The sequence below is a fragment of the Toxoplasma gondii genome, chromosome VI (assembly GCF_000006565.2).
Source record: "Toxoplasma gondii ME49 chromosome VI, whole genome shotgun sequence".
Taxonomy (NCBI): domain Eukaryota; phylum Apicomplexa; class Conoidasida; order Eucoccidiorida; family Sarcocystidae; genus Toxoplasma; species Toxoplasma gondii.
In genome coordinates this window covers 219467-244526 of record NC_031473.1, presented here as the reverse complement: position 1 = coordinate 244526, position 25060 = coordinate 219467, and the positions used below count along the sequence as shown (strand labels likewise).

The 25060-nt window shown below is 50.4% G+C and overlaps 5 protein-coding genes across 5 annotated transcripts; 4 read left to right on the top strand and 1 right to left on the bottom strand.

Moving 5' to 3' along the window:
* Positions 1–1913: 1913 nt before the first annotated feature.
* On the top strand, positions 1914–2563 carry SRS22C (SAG-related sequence SRS22C; the record flags this gene model as incomplete). The annotated part of the gene is made up of 1 exon (XM_002366488.2): positions 1914–2563. One exon carries the CDS (start codon positions 1914–1916, stop codon positions 2472–2474), a length of 561 nt encoding a protein of 186 aa, XP_002366529.1. The 3' UTR covers positions 2475–2563.
* A 3114-nt stretch (positions 2564–5677) lies between these two features.
* On the top strand, positions 5678–6884 carry SRS22B (SAG-related sequence SRS22B). Its single transcript, XM_002366487.2, has one exon. The coding sequence runs from the start codon at positions 5737–5739 to the stop codon at positions 6289–6291; it is 555 nt and encodes a 184-aa protein (XP_002366528.1). The 5' UTR covers positions 5678–5736; the 3' UTR covers positions 6292–6884.
* Positions 6885–6984: 100 nt separating this feature from the next.
* On the top strand, positions 6985–7880 carry TGME49_238450 (hypothetical protein; the record flags this gene model as incomplete). Its single annotated transcript, XM_002366486.2, has 1 exon — positions 6985–7880. The coding sequence occupies one exon, from the start codon at positions 6985–6987 to the stop codon at positions 7513–7515; it is 531 nt and encodes a 176-aa protein (XP_002366527.1). The 3' UTR covers positions 7516–7880.
* Positions 7881–9226: 1346 nt separating this feature from the next.
* On the top strand, positions 9227–11390 carry SRS22A (SAG-related sequence SRS22A). Its single transcript, XM_002366485.2, has 2 exons — positions 9227–9305; positions 9804–11390. Exon 2 carries the CDS (start codon positions 9816–9818, stop codon positions 10398–10400), a length of 585 nt encoding a protein of 194 aa, XP_002366526.1. The 5' UTR covers positions 9227–9305; positions 9804–9815; the 3' UTR covers positions 10401–11390.
* Positions 11391–11546: 156 nt separating this feature from the next.
* TGME49_238420 (hypothetical protein) lies at positions 11547–21015 on the bottom strand. The gene is made up of 5 exons (XM_018780528.1): positions 19047–21015; positions 17046–18494; positions 16162–16509; positions 13879–15738; positions 11547–13506 (listed from the first exon to the last, which is right to left on the bottom strand). Exons 1-5 carry the CDS (start codon positions 19617–19619, stop codon positions 13003–13005), a joined length of 4734 nt encoding a protein of 1577 aa, XP_018637689.1. The 5' UTR covers positions 19620–21015; the 3' UTR covers positions 11547–13002.
* Positions 21016–25060: the final 4045 nt, after the last annotated feature.

Sequence of the window (25060 nt, the reverse complement as noted above, 5' to 3'; positions counted from 1 at the left end):
GTCCTAGCGTTTGCGCCAGATCCTCACAGTTTTTTGTTGATTTTGCAAATCACACTCTTTACAATTCATGTGGCTAAGGAACCAGGTGGTGTCTTTTGTACACAGGGCTGGATGAAATGTACTGGTGATTTGATGTGCCGTTCCCGTAGCTCCCTCCGACATGGCGTTTGTCACTTCTGTCTTCCGGAACGGTTGCCGATTTTTTCTGGGAACACTTTCCCGTATAGCAACCTATAGACGCACGACAGGGTCTGGTAGAATGAGCTTCACGAGGTATCTGTTGTTCGCTTTTGCAGCGTGGCTTTTCAGTTGAGCAATGATGTACGCATTACGATGTCTTGTATTTCCCTACGCACGTCAACAGAATCGTTTAGTCCTCGCTACAGAAGGAACCGCGTCACCTGAAAACTCGACACCAAAGGAAACGATGTCTCTTCCTGCTCTCTTCTACATAAAGATACACATATTACCACAAACACCTAGCTGTTGATTTGAAGACACACTTGTTATACATTGTACACATCTCATGAGCATACATCTCTACGTAGATGCATGCCGAGGACTCGACTGTCATCTATCCATCTATCCCTTTAGATTCATATATATATATATATATATATGTATTCGCGTAGACATCAATGTGGATTTTGGCGGAGCTTCATTTTAATCTGCTGAGTGGCACCCGCTGCATGCACTGAGGAACTTACTTGCAAGAAAATTACTACAAGGATGCAAAAATGCCTTCCATACTTTTGTACACGCCTATGAAACGAAGCATTCAGTTATAACCGCGCCCCGATTTTGTGTCCTTCCTTTCTCTCTTTCCGGCAATTGCATTCATCGGAAGAATGCCTTTCGCAGAGATCCCTTACTGCCATTTCGTACAAGAAAAATCGGTGAGGCAGGTCATCGAGTCCGATCTGATAGCACCACCGCTTAACCCATTTGTCGCTTGCCGATTTGTAAGTTGTCTCCTCTCTCCTCCATCTCCACTTCTTCTTTAGTCTTGGCACACTCTCCTGAAAAGGAGAAAGGGTTGATTTGACGAAAGCTGAAGACGTCAGAACGCCGGACAGTACAAATGAACGCTACTCGCACCCACGCCGGTTTCGCCGCTCTCGCCCAGCTACCTCAACCGTTTTCCGAGAGGGTGTAGGAGGATCGCGCTGGGGTTCCCTCCGCCCGCGGTTCCACTTCCCATCTGTGCACTTCCTTTCGTTGCAGAGTTCCCCCATTTGTCTAAACAACCTTTCTTTCTCTTCACCTCCTCTTACCCCTGGGAAACGGCATTTCCGTTTCAACGTGTAAGTTTCATAGAGGCACCGATTTTGCCTTTCCGTTGCGGCGCCCTGCGGCAAGCCCTCGCCGTTGCCCGGTTCAACAAGGTTTGCACCTCAGTTTAGTCAAGAGCTCTGAGCATAAGAACTAATCATGTCCCCAAAAAAGCAAGACAAGCGTTGTGTTGTTCGAGTTTCGGTTGGTTTCTTCTCTCGCTGTTGACAGCTTCTCTGGTACCCTGTTGCTGATCCGGGCGCGTAATCCCCCCTCCCCTTTGACCTGGCCCTTGCGGGCGTGGGAAAAACCACGAGAAAGAGCCCCGTGCACACCCCCATGCCCTTTTAAGCACCAGTTCGAACTACAATTTATAGCATAACATGACGGATCTTGGTCATTTTCGTTGATTTTCCACGGTAGTGTCTCCGTGTGCGGATATCTCCTGGCAGTGCCGATAATCGGTGTGCCAGGCGGGTACGGCGAAACTCTCCCTCCAGAGGTTCTCAAAAGTGCGTAGTTCCCTCCAGTTTAACTTTTAATCCCCGTCGATCTTGCTACTGAATGCCCCTCCATGTTGCTTCACTTCTTCATTATGATGCTCTCTACTGTGTGATGCTTGTCGATGCAGCCTCTGCAAGATGAAGCTCTCGCTCCTGACACTCGCCGCTCTGATACTCTCGATCCAGCAGGCCTCCGCCCTGCGAGGCACCGAGTCCGGCAACGACCTTCAGCAAGATTCTCAAGGCGCAACGGATATCCCTATTTGCAAAGAGAATGCCCCTCTCACCTTCAACATTACCGAGGCAGGACAATCTGCCCAGTTCAAGTGCGATACAGGCGTCAACCACTTGCACCCGAAGTACAACGAAACGAACCCTCTGATGTACTCCGGAGAAACTGTGGTTCCCCTCACCGACCTCCTTCCCAGCGCAACATTCAAAACAGCGCCGGTGGCTGCTGAAAAGGACACACGAACCAAAGCGGAACCGTCATACACCCTCACAGTTCCCGCGTTGCCCACGGAAAAACACGACCTCCACGTTATCTGCTCGGACAAGGAAGTTGCTACTAAATCCCAGGGCAACCAAACTAAACAGTGCAAGGTTACTTTCCACATCGCTTCCTCTGCTGGCCGCCCCGTGCTGACCGCCATGATTGCTGTCATCGGTCTCGTTGCATCCCTTTCGCAATTAGCTTAAGCTGATTATGTACCTCCGCTAAATCTGGCTCTTCTTTTATGTGGGGGTATGCTCAATGAAGCAGGGTTATTCCTCGGTTCTTTCTGCTGGTATGCAAGGGTAAATGCAATGATGCGTGGCCAAGTGCCACATCATGTCCTGCCTCTAGTGAGTCTTGCTTATTTGCACGGCTTCTGTAACTTTCCTTCTGCTTTTAACCCAGTCCAGGGTCTCTGTCGCTGCCATGTCGTCGCTGTTTTGGTTTCCCGTTTCCGTGCAAACCGCCTGGAATCAGGCCGGGAGCTACACCGGCCTCCGAGAAGCATAGAGCAATGGCATAAATGAACGCTCACTGCGTCAATTTACACGCATGCGTTGATCACTTGTGGAATCCTTCAATAACCCTCAGGCCACACAGTCGACCACACAACGCCCATCTCCCCCACGACTTTCCATCTGTATACCGCCTAAAAATGTGCCGCATTACAACGGTACTTTTCGGCTCAACGGTGGAGGTTTGCTGTCGTTTTTGTACGGACAACGCGCCCTCCATCTCGTGCGTCTAAGATAGGAAGTCTCTTATGCACATAGCTTGACACCTGCCGCTATTCCAGATGAAGTTCTGCCTCTCAACCGTCCCCGCCCTGGCACTCTCTGCCCGGCAGGCCTCGGCCCTTCAAGGTAAGAAGGAATGATTGAACCTTTTCAGGAAGGCGGAAACAGAGACCATCCCTCTTTTCGAAAAACCATATCTCAAGTTCAGCATTACTGAGGCAGGACAATCTGCCCAGTTCAAGTGCGATACAGACGTGAAGCACCTGAACCCGATGTACGAAGCCGCAGATGTATGGCAGAGACGTGACAGTTAAAACGCTTACCGATCTCATCATCGGCATAACGTTCAGGGAATTGACGCAGACCGCTGATGGCGCTGCCCTGGGGCAGGAACCAACGAAAATTAGTCATCCCAAGTATAGGTTCCCACCTTTCCCCTGGTGAAGGAGGACCTGCATGTTATCTGCTCATCTCAGGGCACTGCTTCATCCCAGGACCCTTTTGAATTCCGCCGCATCAAAACCGCGAAAGCATGCAAGGTTTGCTTTGGCATCGCGTCCTCGGCTGTTCGCCCCGTAATGGCTGCGCCGTTTTCGGTGTCGTTGCATCTCCTCTGCAATTTGCGTCAACGTCTGACTTTTCTGTAGTAACCCTGCCTTCTTGTTCATGTGTTTGCGAGGGAAAATAAACAGATGAAGCGAAGGCAACAGTGGTAGAACTGCGGATAAGCGAGGCACAAAAACAACTCTCAAAAATACGCCACTAGAACTCCGAGAAATTGCATTTCCTACGTTACACAACTCACAGCTCTACAAATGCCACTATAGTTGTTATGCACTACCAATTTCTTTATAGCTATCTATACATACTGATCATCATTTGTGTGCAAGGAAGTATGAGCGATGGAAGCAGCCAGATGGCGTTAGTGTTGTACGTTATTTTCCCCTGTTCTTCTGGTCTCATGTTCATGTCTCACCATCATCTCGTCCTACTGGTTTCTTCCAGGTCGTTTCTCCTCACGTCCTCTTCCTCTCGCCCATGTCACCTCATGTCTTCATTCCATCCTCACACTTATCCAAAGACGCGGTAATAAACTCTTATATGAGTCTCTCCCCCAGCATTGTTCCATTTCCTCCCTGTTGCCTCCTTTCACCTGAAATCTGCACAGGATGGAGAATCTGAATTGCCTCTATGTCCCTAAATGCTCTGTGAACGAGACGCCGCACCGTCCGGGAAATCGACAAAAGCCAACTTTAGTTACTCCACGTGATCCTCTCGACACAAAAATATAGCTTACGACACAACGCACAGCTCTACAAGTGCCACCATAATTGTTACGCACTACAGTTTCCTTTAAAGAAATCCGTACATACAGCTGACTACCATCTATCTATCTGTATCTGTCTGAATATGTCTGTTTACGAATCGAAACGGATTTAGATATATTTTAATCCCTATTTACAGCGGGCGTCAATCGATGCATCGATCGACGAACAGATGTGGAAGGTATGACATCGAGTTCTCCTTACGTCACTTCATATATACATACCTATCGACAAGACACTTCCACTTCTTCACAAGCACGAACCAAGCTGTGTCAGCTCCACGTTTCCTCAGTCATTGTCGTCTCGGAAAAGTGTCGTTCACACAGACGTTGCACTGGCGGGTGCTTGAGCGAAGAAGCTGGAGACGCAAATCATCGCACCGCCCGATTTGATCGCACCACTACCTGAACCATTTGTCGTCTGTTGTTTTGCATCTCGCCCCTTTACTCTCCGCCTCCATTTCTCAAGTTGTCTTGAAACACCCCTCTGGAGAGGAAAGCGGCGTTGATTTAACAAAGGATGAACAGTCGAATTTCTCCCGACCACCCGCAGGCTGATCGCACGGCGCCCTGTCTCCCATCTGTCTCGCCGCTTGCTCTCCGGCTTCCCCCAGAGCCAGCATGGTGCCAGGTTCCCACCATCACCATTCACCAAAACGTCTGGATTGCCCCCTTTCTAATACATTTTTCAATTGTCAAGGCTACTTTTTTCCCTCTTACCTCCTCAGATCTCTGTGCGTCCTCCACCTTCCTTCCCAACCTGTAAGTTTCGGAGAGACACCATTTTAAAATTTCCCTTGGGGGCCGTGGGCCCCCGGACGGAAGTCCCCGCCGCTTCTGTCCCCAACACCAAAGGTCGCATTCAGCTTTGTCGATGAATTTAACATGTCCACCATTATTGTGGCTCACAGGGAAGCGAATTCATCTGTCTCATGTTTTCTGGTCTTTTCCTGTCTTGCTGTAGACACTGTCTTTGCTACCCCGCGGCCGAGGGGGGTACGTCCTCCTCCAATCAGCCCCTGTTTGTCGGGCGGGGGGCCTGACCACGAACCCAGCACACCCCCACTCCTTGTAGACACTCTAACTTCCAGTGCAGGAGCGGCGTGGCCGGATACGTGCTTTTTAGTCATCCTTCGACGGTCATTTGTGTTTTTGCTGGTGACACCAAGCAGTGCTGTTCATCAGTGTGCATTCCCATTGCGTCGCTCCCTCCGTGTGTTCATACTGAAAGGGTCGGCAATTACAGGGAAGCTCTCACCCCGCCAAATTTTCGATCACGATACGCTTCATCCGTTTGAGTTTTGTACCTCTCGACCTTCTTCCTCTGTATCCCTACGCACACCTGCGACCCTTTTACAGCCGTATTTTCCCTGTGTGTGTGGCCCTGGTCTCAGTTAATTCAAGATGAAGTTCTCCCTTCTGGCCCTCGGCGCCCTCGCCCTCTCTGCCCAGCAGGCCTGTGCCTCGGAAGGCGGGAGCGATAATGGTACCACTCAGCAAGGAGGCTCGGTGGCCCAACATACTTGCAAGGACAATCCGCTCAGCTTCAACATCACCGACGCCGGCCAGTCTGTGATCTTCACGTGCGATCCTTCCGTGAAGAACCTGGACCCGAAGCTCGAGGCCGAGCAGAAGATGTATAAGGGAACCGAGGCCGTCCCCATTATCAGCCTTCTCCCTGGTGCGACTCTTAAAGCAGTCAACTCCAATACTGTTGAGCAGCCTAAACAGCGTGATGCTACGGGGAACACGTTCAACTTCACAGTTCCCGCCTTGCCCAGTGAGCAGCTGGAGCTCCATGTCAACTGCACGGCCACTGGTACAGAAGCGAGTAGCCGTAGCCAAGGCACCGCCAACGATTGCCAGGTTAACTTTCACATCGCTTCCTCGGCTGTCCGCCCCGTCATGGCCGCGAGCGCCGTTGCTGGAGTCATTGCATCTCTTCTGCACTTCGTCTAAACGAGTTGAGAACCTATGGTGAATATGCCTGCTTGTTTAAGCGTTTAGAAATAAGGATCTAGTCTCGTTTTTGCTGGCGCGCAGCTGAATATTCACTGGTGGGTGGCCAGCCACCGCATCAACCAATTTCACTCAGGTGACCGTTTTCTGCGAAGCTGCTACAAATTTTTTCAATACTTTGTACGAACTTCATGGTCTCCCTGGCGGATTGGCTTCCGCTTCTTCGATTTACCGATCCGATACAAAATCCGCCTGGAATCAGGCCAACACCTACATCCAACTCCGAGAAGCTTCCCGCCACGTCACGTTTACCTTTCACCGTGTCCACTTAAACGCACGCTTCGTTAACGTTACACCTTCGCAATGCACATGCGAAATCCTTCCTGTTCCACCAGACACATTCGGCTCCACAGGCTTCTTCCTACGACAGCTCTCGTTGTCCCATTGAAGCGCATGTGGAATTCGAATTTGTTTTTCGATGCAACATTGGAAATTGTCTCTTCGCGCGGAACCACATACCTTACACCTCGTGTGCCTAAGAAAGGTGTCTTCCGCATATAGAACTCCCCGCCGCTCGCAGCACTGTAACAATCGTGAGTGAAGAGGTTGAGACCATACTCATAACCCGTCAGGGTAGCGTTGAAATATGTATATATATTATATATACTTCATTGTCTTTTGACACAGTCTTGCATGCCGACTAGGGACCACTCCCTAGTTTCAGGGTTCCCACGGTTAAAGACAAAGAAATTTATCGTTCTTCTTTCCACATACAACCATCACGTGGATCAGCCTCTCCCTCCTTTGGGCTTTCGATCGACGTCTTGGCCTTGTGGCGTCTTGACGAAAAAATGTGAAGCGTTTGCAAAATGTGGTATCGGATTGACACTCTGGAGCGTCGACAAAGTATTTTCTCACATGAGCACCTGGATGCTGCGGCAGGTAGTTGCTTTTCAGAGCGCCTCTGGTTCACGCATGTTTGCGCTGTGTCGTGACACTGGCGGAAAGGGGGAGCTCGTTGGTGGCTGTTGTTTTTGTTTTCTCAAGAAGCATTGTTCCTCCCTCGGCAATAGCAATAACGCTCAACCGCTGGAAGAAAGAGGTCGAGAAAGTTTCAACACGACCACAACGGCTGTCTCATACCGCGAGGCACTTCCAGACATGAACTGCTACAAATGTAAAATACATATACATGAAGAAGGATATTTATGGAGTTGTACATAGCATTCAGTCCTTGATGCCTAGAAAGAGATACACATCCAGACGTGCTTAATTGCCTATACATAAACCTCTACAATGGGCAAGTGCTTGAACGAACGATGGTTCGGTTGGAAAGCATTGCGACGATTGAAAAACAAGAGCAGCATCAAAGAGCGCTATTTGAGGAGATCGACACTGGGAGTCTTCGAGTATTTTGTCACGCTCCCCCCACGGGGATAGAACACACGAGGCCACCGACATGCGAAAGCCCCATTCGTCAGCTTCTGCTTTTTGCTTTTGTTTCTCTTCCATCTTTTCTGCGTCCTTCTGTACGACAGCTAAGGCAATCACTCAGGAGTGGAGCCGGAGAGCTCTGTACAACATTGTCCCCGTTCTACTCGATTCAGAAGAAAAAAAAAATACACAAAACGAATTATGTCAGCACTGAGTAAGGAATTGCCCAGAACGCCGGGGTGCCTGGCGATAACCACTGGCCTCCCGCATTTGCTAGTGGACGCACGGGCACGATCGCCGGAGAGGAGAAAAGAATTGAAATGGAAGGGGTAGAGTCTCTTAGAGTCGACGCACACTGAGGAACACGATCTTGTTTACAGAGACAATCTAGTAGAGCCGCGAAGGAATGTAATTCTTCCTTTCCCAGTTTACCCTCTATGACATACAAAAGAAGAGAGGGGAGACAGAAGAAGCCAGACGTCAGTATTTTCGACGCTTCTGGTCCTTCCTTTTTCTCGTCGTCGTCGTGTGTTCTCGTCTTCATTCTCCCCGTCATACTGGCTTTCTCTCTCTCCTTGTCTTCTTACCGTTTTTTCTGGTGCCTTTTCCTCTGGCCTGTGCATCTTCCTAACTGTTGTACACCGTTATACGGTATCCAATGACACGGAATACGCAACTCATCAGCTTTTCATCTGCTCACATTCCTGTCACCCGCTCTTCTCTGTCGTCCCCGTTTCTTTCGTCTTTGCCTCCAGCCATGCAAATGGGTGAAATGTGTGCCATCGCGAATTCCTGTTTCTCCCCAAGAGGGAGAAAGGAATCGTTTAATCGTTCGCTGGACAGGGCACCGTGCTACCGAGAAACTCGGCAAAACGGAATTCTGGGGTCTCTATCTGCGCATACGTAAGTAAGCATACACGAACATGCGGATTGAGTTGCATTTCGTACATTATTCTCATAGGCTGATAATCGATACATGTTTGTAGGCAACTATGTCTAGACAATCACTACAAAAATGCGCACATCTCTACGAACAGAGGTGCCCCACGCATATACACACCTCGATGTGTGCTCTTCTCCGTTCTTCTTGCGGTCATTTTCTTTCTCTGAAGATCGTCTTTCGCAATGTGCCTTTCTTTATTGGCAAGAACTGCATATACAGTGAAGAGTTGAAGGCATATCGTCAAATCCGATCTGATCGCATCACCGTTTGCTCCAGTTGTCGCCTGGAGTTTTGCCTCTCGCCTAATCTACTCAACTCTTTCTTCCGTATTTTCTCTGGAAACACCCACACGCAGAGGGAAATATGCTGATTTAGTGAGACAGGGAAAGATGCGGTTTCACCTGACCAGCCAGTGCACACGACTTGCTCCTTAGCTAGTTTCGCGTCTCTAGCCCAGCTAGCTTTCTTGCTTCCCGCGACGTTGGGACAGGATGGCGCCGGAATTTCCGGCCATCCTCGTCCGCCCGGTAATCTCCGTCGCTCCCTTTCTTCTAAAACACCTTCAATTTTCAGGCCGGCAGCTCTTTTCGTTCACTTCCACGGACTTCTGTGGAGCTCTCGCTTTCTCCTTCAGCTTGTAAGTTCCGGGAGAGACACCGGTCCTGAATTTCCTTGGGGGGCGGGGACCCGGACGCAAGTCCCTGCTGCTTTCTCGCCCCGGCAAAGTTTGCATCTCAGTTTTGTCGAGGAAGCAGCTATGACGAGTTTTTACTTGCTTTCAACGCAAAAAAGGCTTCTATGCTTTCTCTGACTCTCGGCTTCCACTTGTCACGTCGTATACAGCATCTCTTTCTTCCCCCCTCCTTTGAGACGGGCCCGTATAGTCCCCCCGTTAACCGGCGCTTTTCTGGCGCATGGGTACACCATGAGAAAGGAAATGGGTACACCATGAGAAAGGCTAGAAAGAGTAGAGACACCTCTGCCTCTTGGCATTCCGAATTCCTGAGTATAATCGTCTTGGACGAATCTGGGTCTCTCCCATTAGCCTTCTACAGTGGCTCCTCGTTTTGATATCCTCAGGCAGTGCCGTCCACCGTCGTCCGTCCCGTTTTGTGTGTGGTTCTGGTTCCCGCAGCCTAGCTTCAAAATGAAGTTCTCCCTTCTGACCCTCGGCGCTCTCGCCATCTCTGCCCAGCAGGCCTCCGCCTTGCGCGGCAACGATGGAAGGTCCTCCCGGGTTATTGAGAAAGAAGCCGAAGTCGCGAAGAACGTTTGCTTGACCACACCCCTCAGCTTCGACATTGCCGAGGCGGGCCAGTCTGTCACCTTCAAGTGCGATAAAACCCTCAAATACCTGGACCCAGCGCTCGACTCCAAGAATCCGAAGATGTATAAGGGATCCAATCCTGTCACCATTCACGATTTCCTTCCCAGCGCGTCACTCACAGAAGTCACGGCCGCTGCTGATGACCAGGTGTCCGAGACGCAACGGGGGTCCAACGGATCAGATTCTGAGAAGGAGAAGGAGTACAAGTTCACAGTTCCCACCTTGCCCAGTGAACAGCAAGACCTTCATGTCTATTGCAAAGCGGTGGACCCATCAACAGCTGAAAGAACCGAAAACCCAAATGCGTGCCAGGTTACCTTCCACATCGCTTCCTCGGCTGTCCGCCCCTTCCTGGCTGCGGGTGTTGTTGCTGGTGTCATTGCTTCTGTGTTGCAGTTCGCCTAAACCTGTCATTTACCTCCAGTAAACATGCCTGCTTATCCATGTGGGCTGCTTTACGAATCAGGATTTATTCCGTGTTTATTCGCGTGTGGGTATGCAAATGTAAGTGCAGCGATGGGTGGCTAGCCGCCACATCATGGTACGCCCCTATGATGAGGATTGGTTTCCGTACGGCTTCAGTAACTTTCCGTCCTCTGCTACAAACCAATTCCATCATTTTTTTGCCGGGCATATATCTCCGCTTTTTTGGCTACCCGACCCCGTACAATACGCCCCGTCGAATCATGTCGGCAGCTACACCGTTTTCCAAGAAGCGTCCCGGCATGACACGGCTTTCCTTTCGCTTGGTTCATTTACAGAAGAGATTCCTGTACGTTTCACTTCCGCTATTCTCGTGTAATGCCGTGCCTTCGCTACAAGCACTCGACCACACGCGCAGGGCTGTCTCCCGCAACGGCTGTTTCACTGTCTGTACCATTAGAGCATATGATGAACTCGGATGTTGCTTTTCCGTACAGCACTAGAACAAGTTTCGCCGTTTCGCAAAACACACTCTATTTGAGTTTCGTATGGCTACTACCACGTTTTTTACATCTAGGGTCCGCCGCGGCTCACATCACTAGTTACGCATGAACGAACATGCTGCGGTCGTGCGGAAAGCTCGCCTGCGACCCCTCGACGTCTTTTCCTATTATCCCTTGTCGACTTGTGATACACTTGCGCATGCAAGTGGAGAACGACATCCGCTAGTGACTTCGACCACAACGCAGAAACATCGTAAGTTACTTTTTCCCCCCTAAAATTACCTTGTTAATCTTCCTCCCTTCGCAGGTCTCGATAGCTTCGCTCGTGGATGTCCTTGAGGAAAGCCTTTGTAGCGTCTGAAATCTCTGCTGTTGAGTCGATCCTTTCGATGGCTAGACACTGTGATGTTGCGGATGAACCCTTGGAGATAGAAGAAGCACATATATATAGATAGATATTTTTAAATGGATAGCAGATTTGTAGACTATGACATACAGTCACTTGCAGCGCTCCTGGAGAGAGACGCGCATGCAGCCGTGTTGTGTCGCCTGTAAATATACACCTCGACGTGGAAAGAGGGAGGAGTTTCCTCTGTTCGTGTTAACAGTCAAAAGCTCGAAGGAACGACGGTTCGGTTGCAAAGCACTGTGGTGGTTGACAAAGAAAACACGTAACAAAATCCGATTCTTGCGGAAGTCGCCACGGGCGTTTTGAGTATGGTTCGATTTCATTCTCAGAGTGGGACAGCTAACACCAGGCCCCCGACACGTGAAAGCCCTATCCGCCAGCTTCTGCTTGTTTCTTTTGTTTCTCTTCCATCTTTTCTGCGTCCTTCTCTACGACAGCTAAGGCAGTCGAACAGGAGGAGAGCCGGAGAGCTCTATGCAACACTGTCGGTTACTTGAGTCCGTTCTACTCGACTTCAGAAGAAAACACGAAATGAATTATGTCGGCGTTGAGTAAGGCATTGCCAACAACCCCGGGATGCCGGGCAATATCTACTGGTCTTCCCCATTTTGCCAGTGAACGCACGGACACGATCGCCGGAGAGAAGAAAAAATATGAAAAGGGAAGAGGTGGTGTCGCGGATAAACGATACACACTGAAAAGCAAGACCTTTTGTTTATCAGAAAAAAACTGACAGAAACACTTTTAGAAAGCAGCAATGGAACTGGAATTCCTTTTTTTCTTTCGCGTCCCTGTGACATGTGAAAAGGACCACGAAGAGACACAAGCCGGATGACCTTGAAGTTTCCGACCTTTCTGCATCCTTTCTATTCCTTCTTTTCGTCTCGTGTTATCGTCTCCAGTGTCTCCGTCGCAGTAGTTTCTTCTTTTTTCTTTCCTCTCCCCTTCTGCTTCTTCTTTGTCTCACGTCCGTTGTCACCTCAAATCTCCTTTTCCAATTCCCGTGGTAGGTATCAAAACACGCAGATGAAAGCACTCGCCTGTTTCTAATCTCTCGTTGCTCGGTTTTCTTTTCGTTCGTGTTTCCTCCCTCATTGCTTTGTTTCTGGCGATGCAGTGGAATGCGTACCCTTCGCAAATTCGCGTTTTTCCGTAGAGTCTGAAACGTTGCATCTGATGGTTCCCTAAACAGAGCACCGCGCTATCGGAAAATTCCGACAAATCAAAAGAAGGCGTCTCTGTACCTGTTACACCATACCCAAAGAGATACCTCACAATGTCTCTGCACCTGCTACCTTAGCCGTTATGTGCCATCACCATCCCGTATGCATATCTATATATCTATATCTATATCTATATATATATATATACGAATATCTCTTCATCCCTGATAATGTAATATCACCTGGATTTCCGTAATGGAATTGCTATAGACATGTTTAAATGCGTAAACGACAAAATGGATTTAGGCATGCCCTGACCTAAATCCTCATAGCGTGACAATCGATGCTTCCTTCGAAGCACCTACATGAGTAGGATACCCCCTCGGAATATTCACGTATCTCCACCTGCATATGCATGTATACACGCCCTCGATACATCCCTGTACAAACACGAATGAACAAGTTGGGTGTCTTTGTATCCGGTCCCCGTGTCTGTCGTACAAGTGTGTTTATACAGACCCTTTGTTGGCGACCGCGTAAGTGAAGAGTCGGAGACGCAGGTCATCGAATCCGATTCGATCGCACCACCATTTAACCCAGTTGTCATCTGTCATTTCGTGTCTCCCATCGTCTCCTCTCCCTTGCTCTTTCGTGCTTGGTCTGCATGCACGACCACAACGCAACAGATGCCGATTTGACGTAACAGGCAAGAACGCGCTGTCCCCTGACAAGCCAAGTTCAGGCTGCCTTCTGTCGAGCCCAGGGAAGGAAGAGGAAACAGACGAAGGAGGCGGCTGGTTCCCGCGACTTCTCTCTGCTTGGAGGAGAGAGAGAAGAAGGATCTCTTGATTCTGCCACGAGGGTAGTGGGGGAGGCGCGACGAGTGGAGAGCACGAGGAAGACTCAACTGAGGAAGAGGACTGGTGCGGTAGGCTCTGCCAGTCACTTCGGCCATAGACAACAGGAAGCAGACCGTGTTTCTCGCGCCCCACAACTTGCAGCCACCGGTTTACCTGAGAGAGACAGGGGCGAGGACAGGCGAGAACGAAGAGAGACGAAAATGGACGACTGGAAATCGACGTATGCGGACGCAGGACACACAGAGCGAGGAGGGAAGAAGTTCAGGACACAAAACACATATCGACAGAGCAGATCTTGCAGGAAAAAGACGTGAAACAACCTGCGAGAAGGAGCATCACGGACAAAGTTGGAAAGACGGAGAAACGATGGAGTGAAAAACGACTGTGTTAGATGGGGGCAGGAAGTTAGAACAGAACGTAAAGAGATACACATAGGTTGATGTAGGCAGATCGGCACATAAATAGCCGTGGATACACATACATATTGATACAGATACATACAGATGGGAGAAACACTAGCCATACCAGTGGTAAGGGCCTTCCAGCCTCGGAGAGAAGAGCAACCGACGAGTGCTGCTGAAAGGATCGTCGGACTCTTTTCTCGCTTCTCTCTCCTTCCGTGGTCTCTGTCCAGCGAACTCTGTCAACATTCATTGTTCCTTCCTTCGTTTGTTCACTTTCCTCCGTGAAGAACCGTCTCCCTGTCTCTCTACCAGCCTTTCTGTCGCTCCCTCCCACGAGGCCCTGCTCCGCCCCACAGTGTCTCCTTCCGCAGTGCATGGGCTGGAGACAGTCGATCTCCCCGTCCCAAGCAGAGGCGGCTCTTGGACTAAACAGGTCTTGGCTGCCCTCTGGATTTCGGGTCGAACTTCTCGTTTCTGCGAGGCGACTTTCCACTCGCTCCTGACTGTTTTTTTCTCTTTTCGCACAGCAGCATGCAATCCCCCGACGGCCGCAGCACTCCACGAAGGAGCAGCACCGACTAGCTGTACGTGCATCCGAGAAGGCCTCTTTGCCGACACCTGCGGAGACATGGCGCGGAGACATCTCGCTAGCAGAGGCAGACGAGAGAGCGGCGAATCGACACGGCGAGAGAAAAAGTTGGAGGGGGCTCGAGGAGGGGAGGAATGCATCGGGGCGAGGGTGTGGGGTGAGGAATGGAAGGAGACATTTTTGCGTTTTGAAGAGACCGAGAGGCACCCGCGAGCGCCTTGACCAGACCCCAGAAGAGACCTGGCTCTGCAGAGAGGACAGGAGCGTCTGCTCCTCTTGGTGAGGGAGGTAGAGAGAAGAACAGAGAGAACAAGAAGACAGATGACATGAAGAAGAACGACACGGAGGATAAAGGAAAAGATTGATCGCTTCAGCCCACATGCGAAGCTCGCGGCTGCCGGCCTCCTCGCAGCAGCTGCTGGAACAGCCTTCGTGGGCGTCCTCCGGAGAGTCACTTTTTTTATTGTCAAAGACATCTTGAAAACGAAAACGCATGTTCTCGTCTTGTGAGAAAGCGACACTTCGACACTCCCCAGTCGGCCGTTCTCCTTTTTCTTCCACTTCTCTCTTTTCCGCCTTCACCTCTGGCGGTCTGTCTCCTGGCCACAAACTCTGTAGTTGAAGCAAACATGTCACTACCTCCTCTTCTCCACTCTCCTCTCCACCTGGTTCTCTCCTATTACGTGTCTCTCTTTCTTTTCCAAGAGTCTCTCTTCTGTCGCCTTCCTCCTCGATTCGTTCTCCTCCGCGTTCGTGAGCGGCGCTCTGTCTCCCCGTTGCGACCCCTGTCTCCGTCGAGTTCCACGGGCCTCGGAGAGAAGACAGGAGCGAATGTCTCCCTTCCGCAGGCATATCCCCACATCTACTCTGGTGTCCCTCTTTACGCCGAGCTGCAGAGACACTGCATCCTTCGCTATCGTCAAAGGGAGAAAAAGAGAGAGAAGAAGAGGTTCTTGGGGTGGAGGCCGGCGGGGCTCTTCTCAGGCTCTCCGGAGCCTCGCTTGTCTGCAGAAGGCGTGGCGAGGAGTGAGAGGAAGAGGAGACGGAGGAGATGTTCCCCATCTGGAGAGAAGAGCAGACGAAAGAAGGAGACCGACACGACGCAGAGGAAGCAGAAGAAGAGAAAGAAGAAGGATACGACGAGAAACGAGACGGCGGCGCGGTTGTGTCGCTGCTGTTAGACTGAGAGCGGGGATCCTGGGGCAGCTGCGCGGCTTGGAGAGGAAGCCCGACAGCTGTCGCCTGCAGTTGGCGACGCGGAGACGAGGAACGAGAAGAAGGAGAGAGAGAGCGGATCCGGAGAGAAGAGGGAAGAGACTGGTGGCCTGCCTTCGCGAGCAGAGAACAAGGCGCTAACCGGAGGAGACGATCGGTCCCCACGCCGCGGAGCAGCTGCAGAGAGAAGGAAGAACGTAGAACCGCAAGCGAGACGAGGGACGATAGATGAGAGAGCAAGAAGTGTAGAAAACGAAGGCAAAAGGAACTCGAAAGAGACTAGGGAAGGGCATACAAGGAAAAACACCTGAGAGAGGAGAAGAAGCGTTGAAAGTGAAGGTGAGTGGAAGTTACAAGCGACTATGAGGAGGGGGGGGGGGCGTCGGAACAAGTGAGAGAGAGATGAGAGACAAGCAGCAGGGAATGAGGAGACGACAGCGAGCCGGGCGGAGAGCAAGGAAACGAAGAGTGACCAGACAGACGCTGAGAAAGAGAAATGGAACCGAATCGCATTGTGAATCAAAGGAGAGCAAAAAGGATACGAGAAAAGAGAAAACTCTCAAAGATGCGCCAACATCGTGACACTTCTCCCAAACTCACAAGAGTTTCGCATGCGACGCGATCCACCTGGCCGTCGCCTCTGTCTGTCTCTTCGAGGCACTCCCACTTTGCGTCGTCTTCTTCTTCAAGTGTATGGAAAAACCATGGAGATTTTTCCGGACATAAATCCCCCCCCATTCTGTCGTTGAGAACAGCCTCCTGTCCGACTTCTCGCTTTTCACTTCGGCTCCGCCGCAAGCGAGAAGAGACTGTCGCCCAGGGAGACGGCAAAGCAGCAGAAGAAAAAGGAGACGGAGACGAAAGAGAAGCAGAGCTGTCTCGCCCTGAAGGCCGACGCGGAGCGTGGATGCGCGACCGCCGCAACACAGCAGGAACAATCTGGACAGGCTGGAGCAGAAGCAAAGAGAGAAATACAGAAAGACCCTCTTGAATGTTTTTAGGAATGAGACAGGCAGTGGATCCGAAGGACACAGATTGCCTACTTTCTTGCACGGCTGTCAAACAGTCGTGTACTTTCCAAAGAGAGGAAACGCTCCAGACACAGATTTCGCTTCTGCTTCTGTCGGAGCGACGACGCGCTGCTCATCGAAAGAGAAAAAATTGTGGAGCGACGTGCTCTTAGTCCTGTGACGAAATCCCCCTCCTCGTACAAAAAGCAGTGAGCCATCCTCCCCTCCCCGTTTCTCTCCCTCCCTCTCTCTCTGTCGACATTTCAGTCTCTCTACCTAGCTGCACTCCTCTCCACCTGTCTATAAAATCGCACACAGACGTACACTTGCATGTGTACACACACAAACATATATATATATATATATATATCCATATATATATCTATATACATATACATATATATACATATATATAAATGTATACATATACATATAAATATGCGCTTTGGAATTTTCTCTTTGGTTTTTCCGTACCGTTTCCAAGTTGAGGGGGATGATCTCCGTGGGCGGCGGGCCTCTGGGGCCGAGCAGGTCGACGAGAGCCTCTTTTTCTTCATCGCCCGATGGTCCCGCGTTCGCCTCGGATTCAGCTCCGTGAGTGTCTGGACACCTCGAGAGACTTGATGAAGAGGACGGAGCCGAGCCAGCAGCAGCTTCACTTGTTCCACTTGCTCTATTCTTCCCACATCTCGGATTGACTTCATACGCAGCGAGAAACAGCTGGCAACGAGCGCAGGCCTTGCAGAGGCGACCAGTCTCCTTCTGTGTTTCTTTCTTGCGCGAGTCTCTTGGTCCTATCGTGCCTCTCTCCTGGGCTGAGATACGTCTGCTCTCTCTCCATTTCTTCCATAAAGACGTTCCCTCTTCTCCACTATTTCCAAAGAGCGAAGCAACAAGCCTCTGAACTCCAGTCGGCTCCTGGCCTCGGGTCTCGACTTGAGCGCTGTTCGCTCTCGAGAACAACGGAGACAGAAGGCCCTGAAGGCGCGCGCCTGGCGTCGGGGCAGACTTCTGTCTTCCCGCCTCCGGGGAGGTCATTCGAGGCTCTCCAACGTCGACGACTTCTTCCTCTCTTCGACCCTCGTTCTTTTGAAGCGAACGAGACACGGAGGAAGAATGGGGCGCAGAGAGACTTTCGGAGAAGACAGGCTCGAGTTGGCCAGACTCCGGCGCAGCGGCCCGGTGCGAAAGACACCACGAGTTGTTGAAATGAGAAGGAGAGTCTGATTCTGCCTTTGAATCCGAAAGACGTCGCTTTCTTGCCCGGCCTTCTGCTCGCTGCAGCGCCTCGCAAGGACCTCTGAAAACGGCAAACAACATCAGATATCGCGGTCTCCACACGCGTCGCCATTTGCTTTCCTTCATCAGCCACCCCTCGTAGAGCAGCGCGACGCGAGCCCCAGGCTTCGCGAAGAAGCGCTCTTTCTCCTTCAGAGAAGCGAATGGCAAATGCGGGTGCAGACCCGCGAAGAGAGGAGACTGTGCCGAGCAGGCACAGCACGCGCGCGGTGCCTCGCTGCTCTCGCAACACAGACTGAGCGACGCAGAGCCGACAGCCGGGCGGCGACCCACAGGAGAGTTGGGAGGCTGCAGAAACGAGAGAGAACGGGGGTCGAGAGAGAAGCCTTCATCGACTGAGGTCCCTGGCTCCAAGGCGGAGGACGACACTGTCTGGCCGGCGTAGGGAGACGAAGACGAGGAAGAAAGAGGAGAGCAAGACGAAGAGGAGGAAAGGGAGAAGCGGGAGGCAGCTCGTAGGGTGGGGTGTTGCTCTTCATGTCGTGCGAGAGGCCAAGGCAACGGAAGAGACAGAAGAATCGACGTGGCGACAGAGAAGGAAGAACGCGGATACGACGACTGACGCGGTGAGAAAGAACATGGACTCGGCAGCGAAGGGAGAGGAAGCCCCAAGAGGGTGAAGAGCTGAGAAAAACACGAGACAAGGAGAACTGCGCAAAAACTGTAAAGCCAGAACCTTCCTCACTTCGTTCGCGACCGTTTCACGAACTTATTCCCCTTTTTCAGATGAGAAAAAGGAACCGTTAAAAAAGAGAAGACAACTGAGGACATACGTGCAACGAAGCATCCATCGCTCGACGTAGAGATTGGTGACACAGCACACGCGCATGTGCCTACAAATCTGAGAAAACATGTATTTCTTTCAAGAGGGCCTCATACGAACACCAGATCATATGAACACCGGAACCAACGAAACCTAAGCTCACACAATCTCTGCCTCTAAAATGGCTGTCCTCTCCTATACCTGTAAACGTATGCATATGTATAGATATCTGTGCACATCCATTTATATATATATATATATATATGTATATGTATATATGTGTATATATGTACGTATACATACGTATAGATAGATAAAAGATAAATGCACCCTCTTATGCGGGTCTACCGTCTTTCACTTGATTCACAATTGTGTCGAGCTAGGGAGTTTGACGAGGACGACTGAGATCTCACCTGCTGTCTCTTGGCTGCTCCACATTTTTTTCGGGATGCCTCGCCTCCAAGTTGTCTCGTTACGGCCGCGGCAGCTGCTAGGGCGAGACTCGCGAGCATGTAGATGCCCCATGCACTTCCACTTTCGATTTCGTCTGCTCTCGCGATGTCGCGTGCATGCGCGGATTCCTCTGCCTCAGGTCGGAGAGCGAGAACAAGCTGCTGCTCTGGTCGCGGTGTCCCGCCGTCCTCGTCGCTGGCTTCTCCGCAAGGAGCCGTCTCCATCTGCTCGCTTCGTTGCGCTGAGGGCAAGAGGATCTCTGGAGGAAAGAGAGAAGAAGGCGACGAAGGACAGGAAGGAGAAGCGGCAGGAACAGATGCAAAGGACGGCCAGGGGCGCCGCCATTGAGACGCAGAGGGGAGAGGCTCTTCACTGACAGACATCGTCACCGCAGCTGGCAGATCTTCGAAGGCGAAGAAACGATGACGCGCGGAGACAGAAAACGCGGGAGAGGCGCACTCGCTGGGGGCGCAGGGCGTCTCCGCGGAGGAGACAGAAGACTGCAGGCGAGGTGACGCTGCTGACGCTGTCATGCTCCTCGATTTCAAAGCAGAAAGGGGGATCCTACTAGGACTCGAAGAAGCATAGAGAGCTCAAAGGCATGCTTGCTAAAGAAGGAAAGGAGAAGTGAGAGAAGTGAGACGAGAGAAAGTCGAGCGGGACGAGGCAAGACCAAGGACGAGGCAAGACCAAGGACGAGGAAGGAACGGCGGAGGGAAGAATCCACTTGGAGCGAAGGGGAAAGAGGGGGAAGGCAGGCAGGGCCGTGGCGGAACTCGTAGCAAGCTCGCTCGGCCAGACGCGGGAGTAACGCGGGAGGAAACTGCTTCGGCAACAAAAAAAAACCGAAGAACATAGATTGTGAAGGGTGCCAAGATCTCAGATTTATAGACCGACCTTTGTTGTTTGACTCAAAGGTTTCCTGTAACGGTGTGGAGCTCGAGAGTTGTCTCTCGACCGACAGACGCCACGAAGCAACGCACAAGAAGGCAGGTGCTTTCTTTTCTTTGAGTTTCATTGACAAGGCGAAAACGCCATGAAAAAGAGACAGAAAGACACTGAGATGGGAACTGCTCGAAGGTCCCCTGGGTTCCTTTGCTGAAGCAGAGAGACCCAGCAGCCCTGAGACTCCACAAGAGGGAGCACAGACACAGAAACGATCGTTCCTCAACTCGGGGCCATGTGCCGTGCAGCCACGACGAAGTTTGTGGAACGTAAACGGTTTGTCAGAGTTTTGCTGGCGTTGCCAGCTCCGTTGTGCCACACATCGTTCTTAGGAACTCGTCAGAAGTCAGTCAAACGGCTAAGAGAGTCGCTCGCTGGTGGAAACGGAAGGTCATTTTGATGAAGAATTCCAGTGACGTTACAAAATGAGGAGAGAAGGCCATTCTTCGGAGCGGTAGAACGGGCGACTGGGGGGATAAAGTTGCGTTTTGCTTGCCAGCAGAATCGCTGTTTGCTCACAATGGAAACTCGCGGGTGAAACAATGGCGCTGCGAGAGATCTGAGAAGTGAGAAAGGAGTTGTCTCGCGTTGTTTTAACACGAGTGAGGACGATAATTCACACACTGCGCATAGAGCCTCACCGACGTTGAGTAGCGCTGGTGTCGCAGGACAAGGAAGTCCAACACCGTCAGCTCTTGTTTGTACAGGATAACTACAGAAAACGAAGCCGGAACTGCTGGATCGAGACCGAGTTGGATTCCTGAGCTGGCGCGCCGAAACGACTCGTGTCGAGTCGTGGAGGAGCTGTTTGAGGCTTGGTTTGCGGACACTGTCGCAAAAATAGACTACAACAGTCGAGAACGACAAAGAAACTTGACAAATCCCGAGTTAGTTGGAGCAGAAGGCCACAAAAAGAGATAAAATCGGCGCTGTTGCTGTCGCGAGACTCAGCTGTCTACTCGGCACGCAGCATTGGCTCAGACCTACTTGAGCAGGCGCTGGTTTGGATTCAAGTTTGTTTTTTTCTGCGAAAAAAGCGATTTCTAAGTCTGTTGGACAGCCTCAGAAAAATGCGGGACCAAAGGTCGCCGTCTTCCTGTCCGGAGAAGGGAAAACTCGAAAGGTTTGCGGCTCTTGAGTGACACGGACGGTGTTCACACACGCGATGACTCTGCATGGGCACTGCACATGCGATTTTTCTCGAGACCAGGCACGATTCCGCCGAACAGAAAGAAGGCGCTTGCCACAGACTTCACCCTGGCGTTTGTGACAGTCGACTTGCCTTTCGAGCGGTTCCGTACACCAATCGAAGGAAAGACTCCAGAAGACGCTTCCAGTGCACTTTGTCATAAGAACGCGACAAAAAAGTAAGGTCTAGGAACTGGCAGCAAGACACCACGCCGCTGTGGCATCTTCTGCTAGAAAGCCGAGCTCCAGAAAAGTAGGGGCAAATGGAAAACGCCTTGTTGGTACTAAAGAAGGTTCTCTGAAGTGGATTATAGGCGAAAGCATGCATGTAAACGGCTGACACGGAGAGAGGGGAAAGAAGAGAGAATGCACGTGGATGAGCTCGCAGGCGTACCCGTAAACCTTGCTGACGAAAATAAAACGAAAGCCACGTACTGGTTTGAAAAGAAGAACCCAACCAGAGGGGAGACACATGATGAAAAAGAAGACGAAGGAAACTTGAGCCTTTTGTCTGCATAGAAATGTCGTGATTCACGGACACATGTGACACAAGTGGGCACTCTTGAATCCGTCATCAGCAGTGCCACTCAAGGACTGGATAAAAACGCGAGATCTACACCTGTTCTTCAGACTTGTTGAATTGATTCGAGGGAGTTCCTTTAGCATGTCAGGGAAAGGAAGGACCAATGAGATTGCGTTAACAGTAGAAGAAACTCGGTCAACTTCGGTCGGGGAAACCAGTATCCGTGTTTCCAATACTCAAGACAAAATTGCGATTAGACTTGTCTGCTTCTCTCTTTTAATGGAGAAACGAAAAATTGAAGACGGGCGGATCTAACATCGTCATTTAGCCCTCTTCGTCACCTGCTATGTTTTGTCTAGCGTGTTTTCCGTCAGAAAAGGGTGGTCCTAACGTCCAAGTGCACCCTAAGAAAAGGATGTGATGGTTTAAAGCGAAAATGCCACTTACAAACAGACACCCACGTTCGTGTTTCTTTTAGAATGGTAACACCGTGCACAGCCTCAGTCGTGCCTTTCTTCTAGAGTGCCTCCTTTTTCTGAAGAACATAAGTCTGGGGGAAATGTGTAAACTTCCAAAATACACCACTGGACCCATCAGTCCCAGAAAAAGCAATTACGACACTAAGAGGAAGACAAAGTTTCGCCCAGCTTCAAATTCGAGTACCAGCAAGAAGCGAGAGTGGAGAGCGGATAAACAAGCAGAGAGGGAGCTGAGGAAATTAACTGTGGTGTCTTTGAGTCTTTAGCAGATTTTTCAGAGAGTTAAGGTCCTGTCGAGCGAAGCAGTGAATGCTGCTCGTCTGGAGTTCCGCGACATAGATGAGTTTCTCAAACTTGACGGAGTCTGTTTGTCCCCGTTCACAAGAAAACACACAAAAGAGCGAGTGAGAGAGTCGGCCTCTTTACACAGTCACCTAAAAATAAGATCACTGATACCAGCCAGAAATCTCGCGCTGTGTTTCTGTTTACACCAGGCAACAAGTTGAGAGAAAGTGTACGAGAAAAGAAGATTGTAAATCGAGAAAGCCTTACGTTCTGGGCACCTAAGGCTCACGCCTAAGCAACAGACGCAACGGACGATGTCTGCTCTCTTTTAATGAGGAAGTCTCCCCCATCCCATCCTATACTCAGATAATCGTAGGACTACATGTACGTATTCATATCTATCTTTGTATGTATATGTATTTGCATATATATATATATATATATATATATATATGCATGTATGCACTCAACATAGGCCTGGAAATGTGCAGTTTGACGATCTTTCGTTGGGTTTGCCGTCTACGCTTGCAACTCCCACGAGCAATGAAGTCCACTTTTTCCAGGAGTTAAAACTGCATAGACAATTTAGAACAATTTAGAAGAAGTGACCTAGGCTTCCTCTTTGGCAGACACCTCTCTACGGGGGTCGCTCTCCATGTGTCTTCAGTTTTATGTGTGTTTGCGTTGGGCCGATGGGGGGAATCAGGAGAGAGACCCGCAAAGGTGCTGGTACTCTGGTGAGCACCATGAATCCTTGTTCTATGCACCTCTGTTTTGCTCATTTTCAGCAAAGCAGGCTACTCTGTTGGGAAGCCGACTCTAAATTCCAAGGCTCTTGAATCCCCGCAGGCAGGACGGGAATCGTCGGGCTGTGCGTTTTCTTCACCATTTGGAAGACGAACAGCAGGCGACAAGAGCATCGAAGAGCTGAAAAATAAAAAGACTCCTTCTCACGTGAAACAGAGAAGCGCTTCTACTAAACAGTACACCCCTTTGAATTGAGGAAGCCACTCACGGCTGCAGCCCCGAAATTTTCGCATGTATCAAAAAACACGAAAGCCTTTGAACGCCTACGTATAAAGACCCATGCAGAATTCCTCCAGCGTCTCCTTTCACTTTCCACGTGGAGAACAGAACGCCTGTTTTTTCTCTCATCCTTGCCGTTTTTTCCCGCGGCATTCAGGGTCAGACCCCCCAGTCACATGCCCTTTCCGGACTCGTCTGCCTGTACCCCGTAGATATCGCGTTTCTTCTTTGACTTGGCTTTGTTGGGGACTTTAGCTCCTACCCGGTCTGTGTTTATCAAACGTTACTCGGTTTTGATTTCTTCCAGGAAAAAGCGTCTACAAGCGGCCGATCACAGAGATCTGGAACAAGTGGAAAATACTTAATAATGTTCGCCTGATCGTTCTCCACAGTACCGGCTGTCGTTTCCCCTCCTTGCCTCCTGCTTTCTATCGCAGACAACATGTGGTCAGATCGGATTTGTTCCTTCTGGACAAGTTGAAGAAACGGCTGTTGTTCAAAAGACGAGCGATTTCTTTGTGTTTGTTTCTTCCAGAACAAAGACGGGGTTTTCCCGGCTTCTCCAAAACGCCGTTGCAGAAAGAAAAAACAGTTACCGTATTTCCGTTTTTAAGGACTTCTGAGGCAAAGCCCTTCCCCTGGCTCACATACGTTTCAAAGGTGGAATAACTCTTCACTTTTTTCAGGGATCTTGAGTCTGGTACCCTAGTCTTCGTCTCTGCCCCGCTTTCAACAGTCATTGCACATGCTCCGTTTGGGGCAACCTATGACAAATCCGCCAGGTATTTGGATTTCCTCGTCGGGAATGTCTCACTGTTACTGTGTCTCCTGCCAGATGCCAACGTGTCCTCTTTCGCGTTTCTGGCGAGTGCGTTATCGTTTTCTGTTTTCGCTTCATGTCATCCCGCTTGAAGAAGCAGCCGAACGGTGTGGGCGTCCAGAGCACTAGGGGGCGATTCTTCCCGAAAAAACCATGCTCGGGTGGATTTCAACCTCATTTTCTTTGAAGGAAAAATGTACACGCCCTACCAGCACCGTCAAAATCTCCCTTACCGGGAGGCTCTAGAAAAATCTCGGCTGAAAGACAGACGCGAAAAATTTACGAGGTTCGCTGTAGTCACCGATCCGGTGCAGCCTGCATCGGATCTCCCGCACGTAGCGTCTTACGAAAATGGTACGCGTCTATACGTATGCGCGGATTATCCAGAAAGATGGAGGAAAACAGAAGACAACCAATCACTGCATCTGCCTCTTTCCTCTGTACATGCACATGCATATTATCCATCACTCAGTCTATTCACATGTGTAACCTCTCAACAGATGTCTCTAGATACATCTAGGAAAAAGACAACGTATATAACGACATGGGACCTTCGGGTAGTAGAGAGCTCGTGCATGGGGGTATAGTGGAGTATATATTTGAGAATTAGCTTCCCTGCGCAGATGGACATGATCGATCGCTGCATCTATATTCGTAAGGACATAAATGCATATAGCTGTAAACAGTTAGTTCTTCCCTGAAAAAAAC

Coding starts and splice junctions, on each gene's coding strand:
- SRS22B (XM_002366487.2), top strand. CDS start 5,737: ATGAAGTTCTCCCTTCTGGCCCTCGGCGCCCTCGCCCTCTCTGCCCAG.
- SRS22A (XM_002366485.2), top strand. CDS start 9,816: ATGAAGTTCTCCCTTCTGACCCTCGGCGCTCTCGCCATCTCTGCCCAG.
- TGME49_238420 (XM_018780528.1), bottom strand. CDS start 19,619: ATGACAGCGTCAGCAGCGTCACCTCGCCTGCAGTCTTCTGTCTCCTCC. Junction 15,739..16,161: donor GCGTCGCATGCGAAACTCTT/GTGAGTTTGGGA, acceptor TTCTCTCTGCAG/CTGCTCCGCGGCGTGGGGAC. Junction 13,507..13,878: donor CTGGAAGGCCCTTACCACTG/GTATGGCTAGTG, acceptor TGTCTCTCTCAG/GTAAACCGGTGGCTGCAAGT.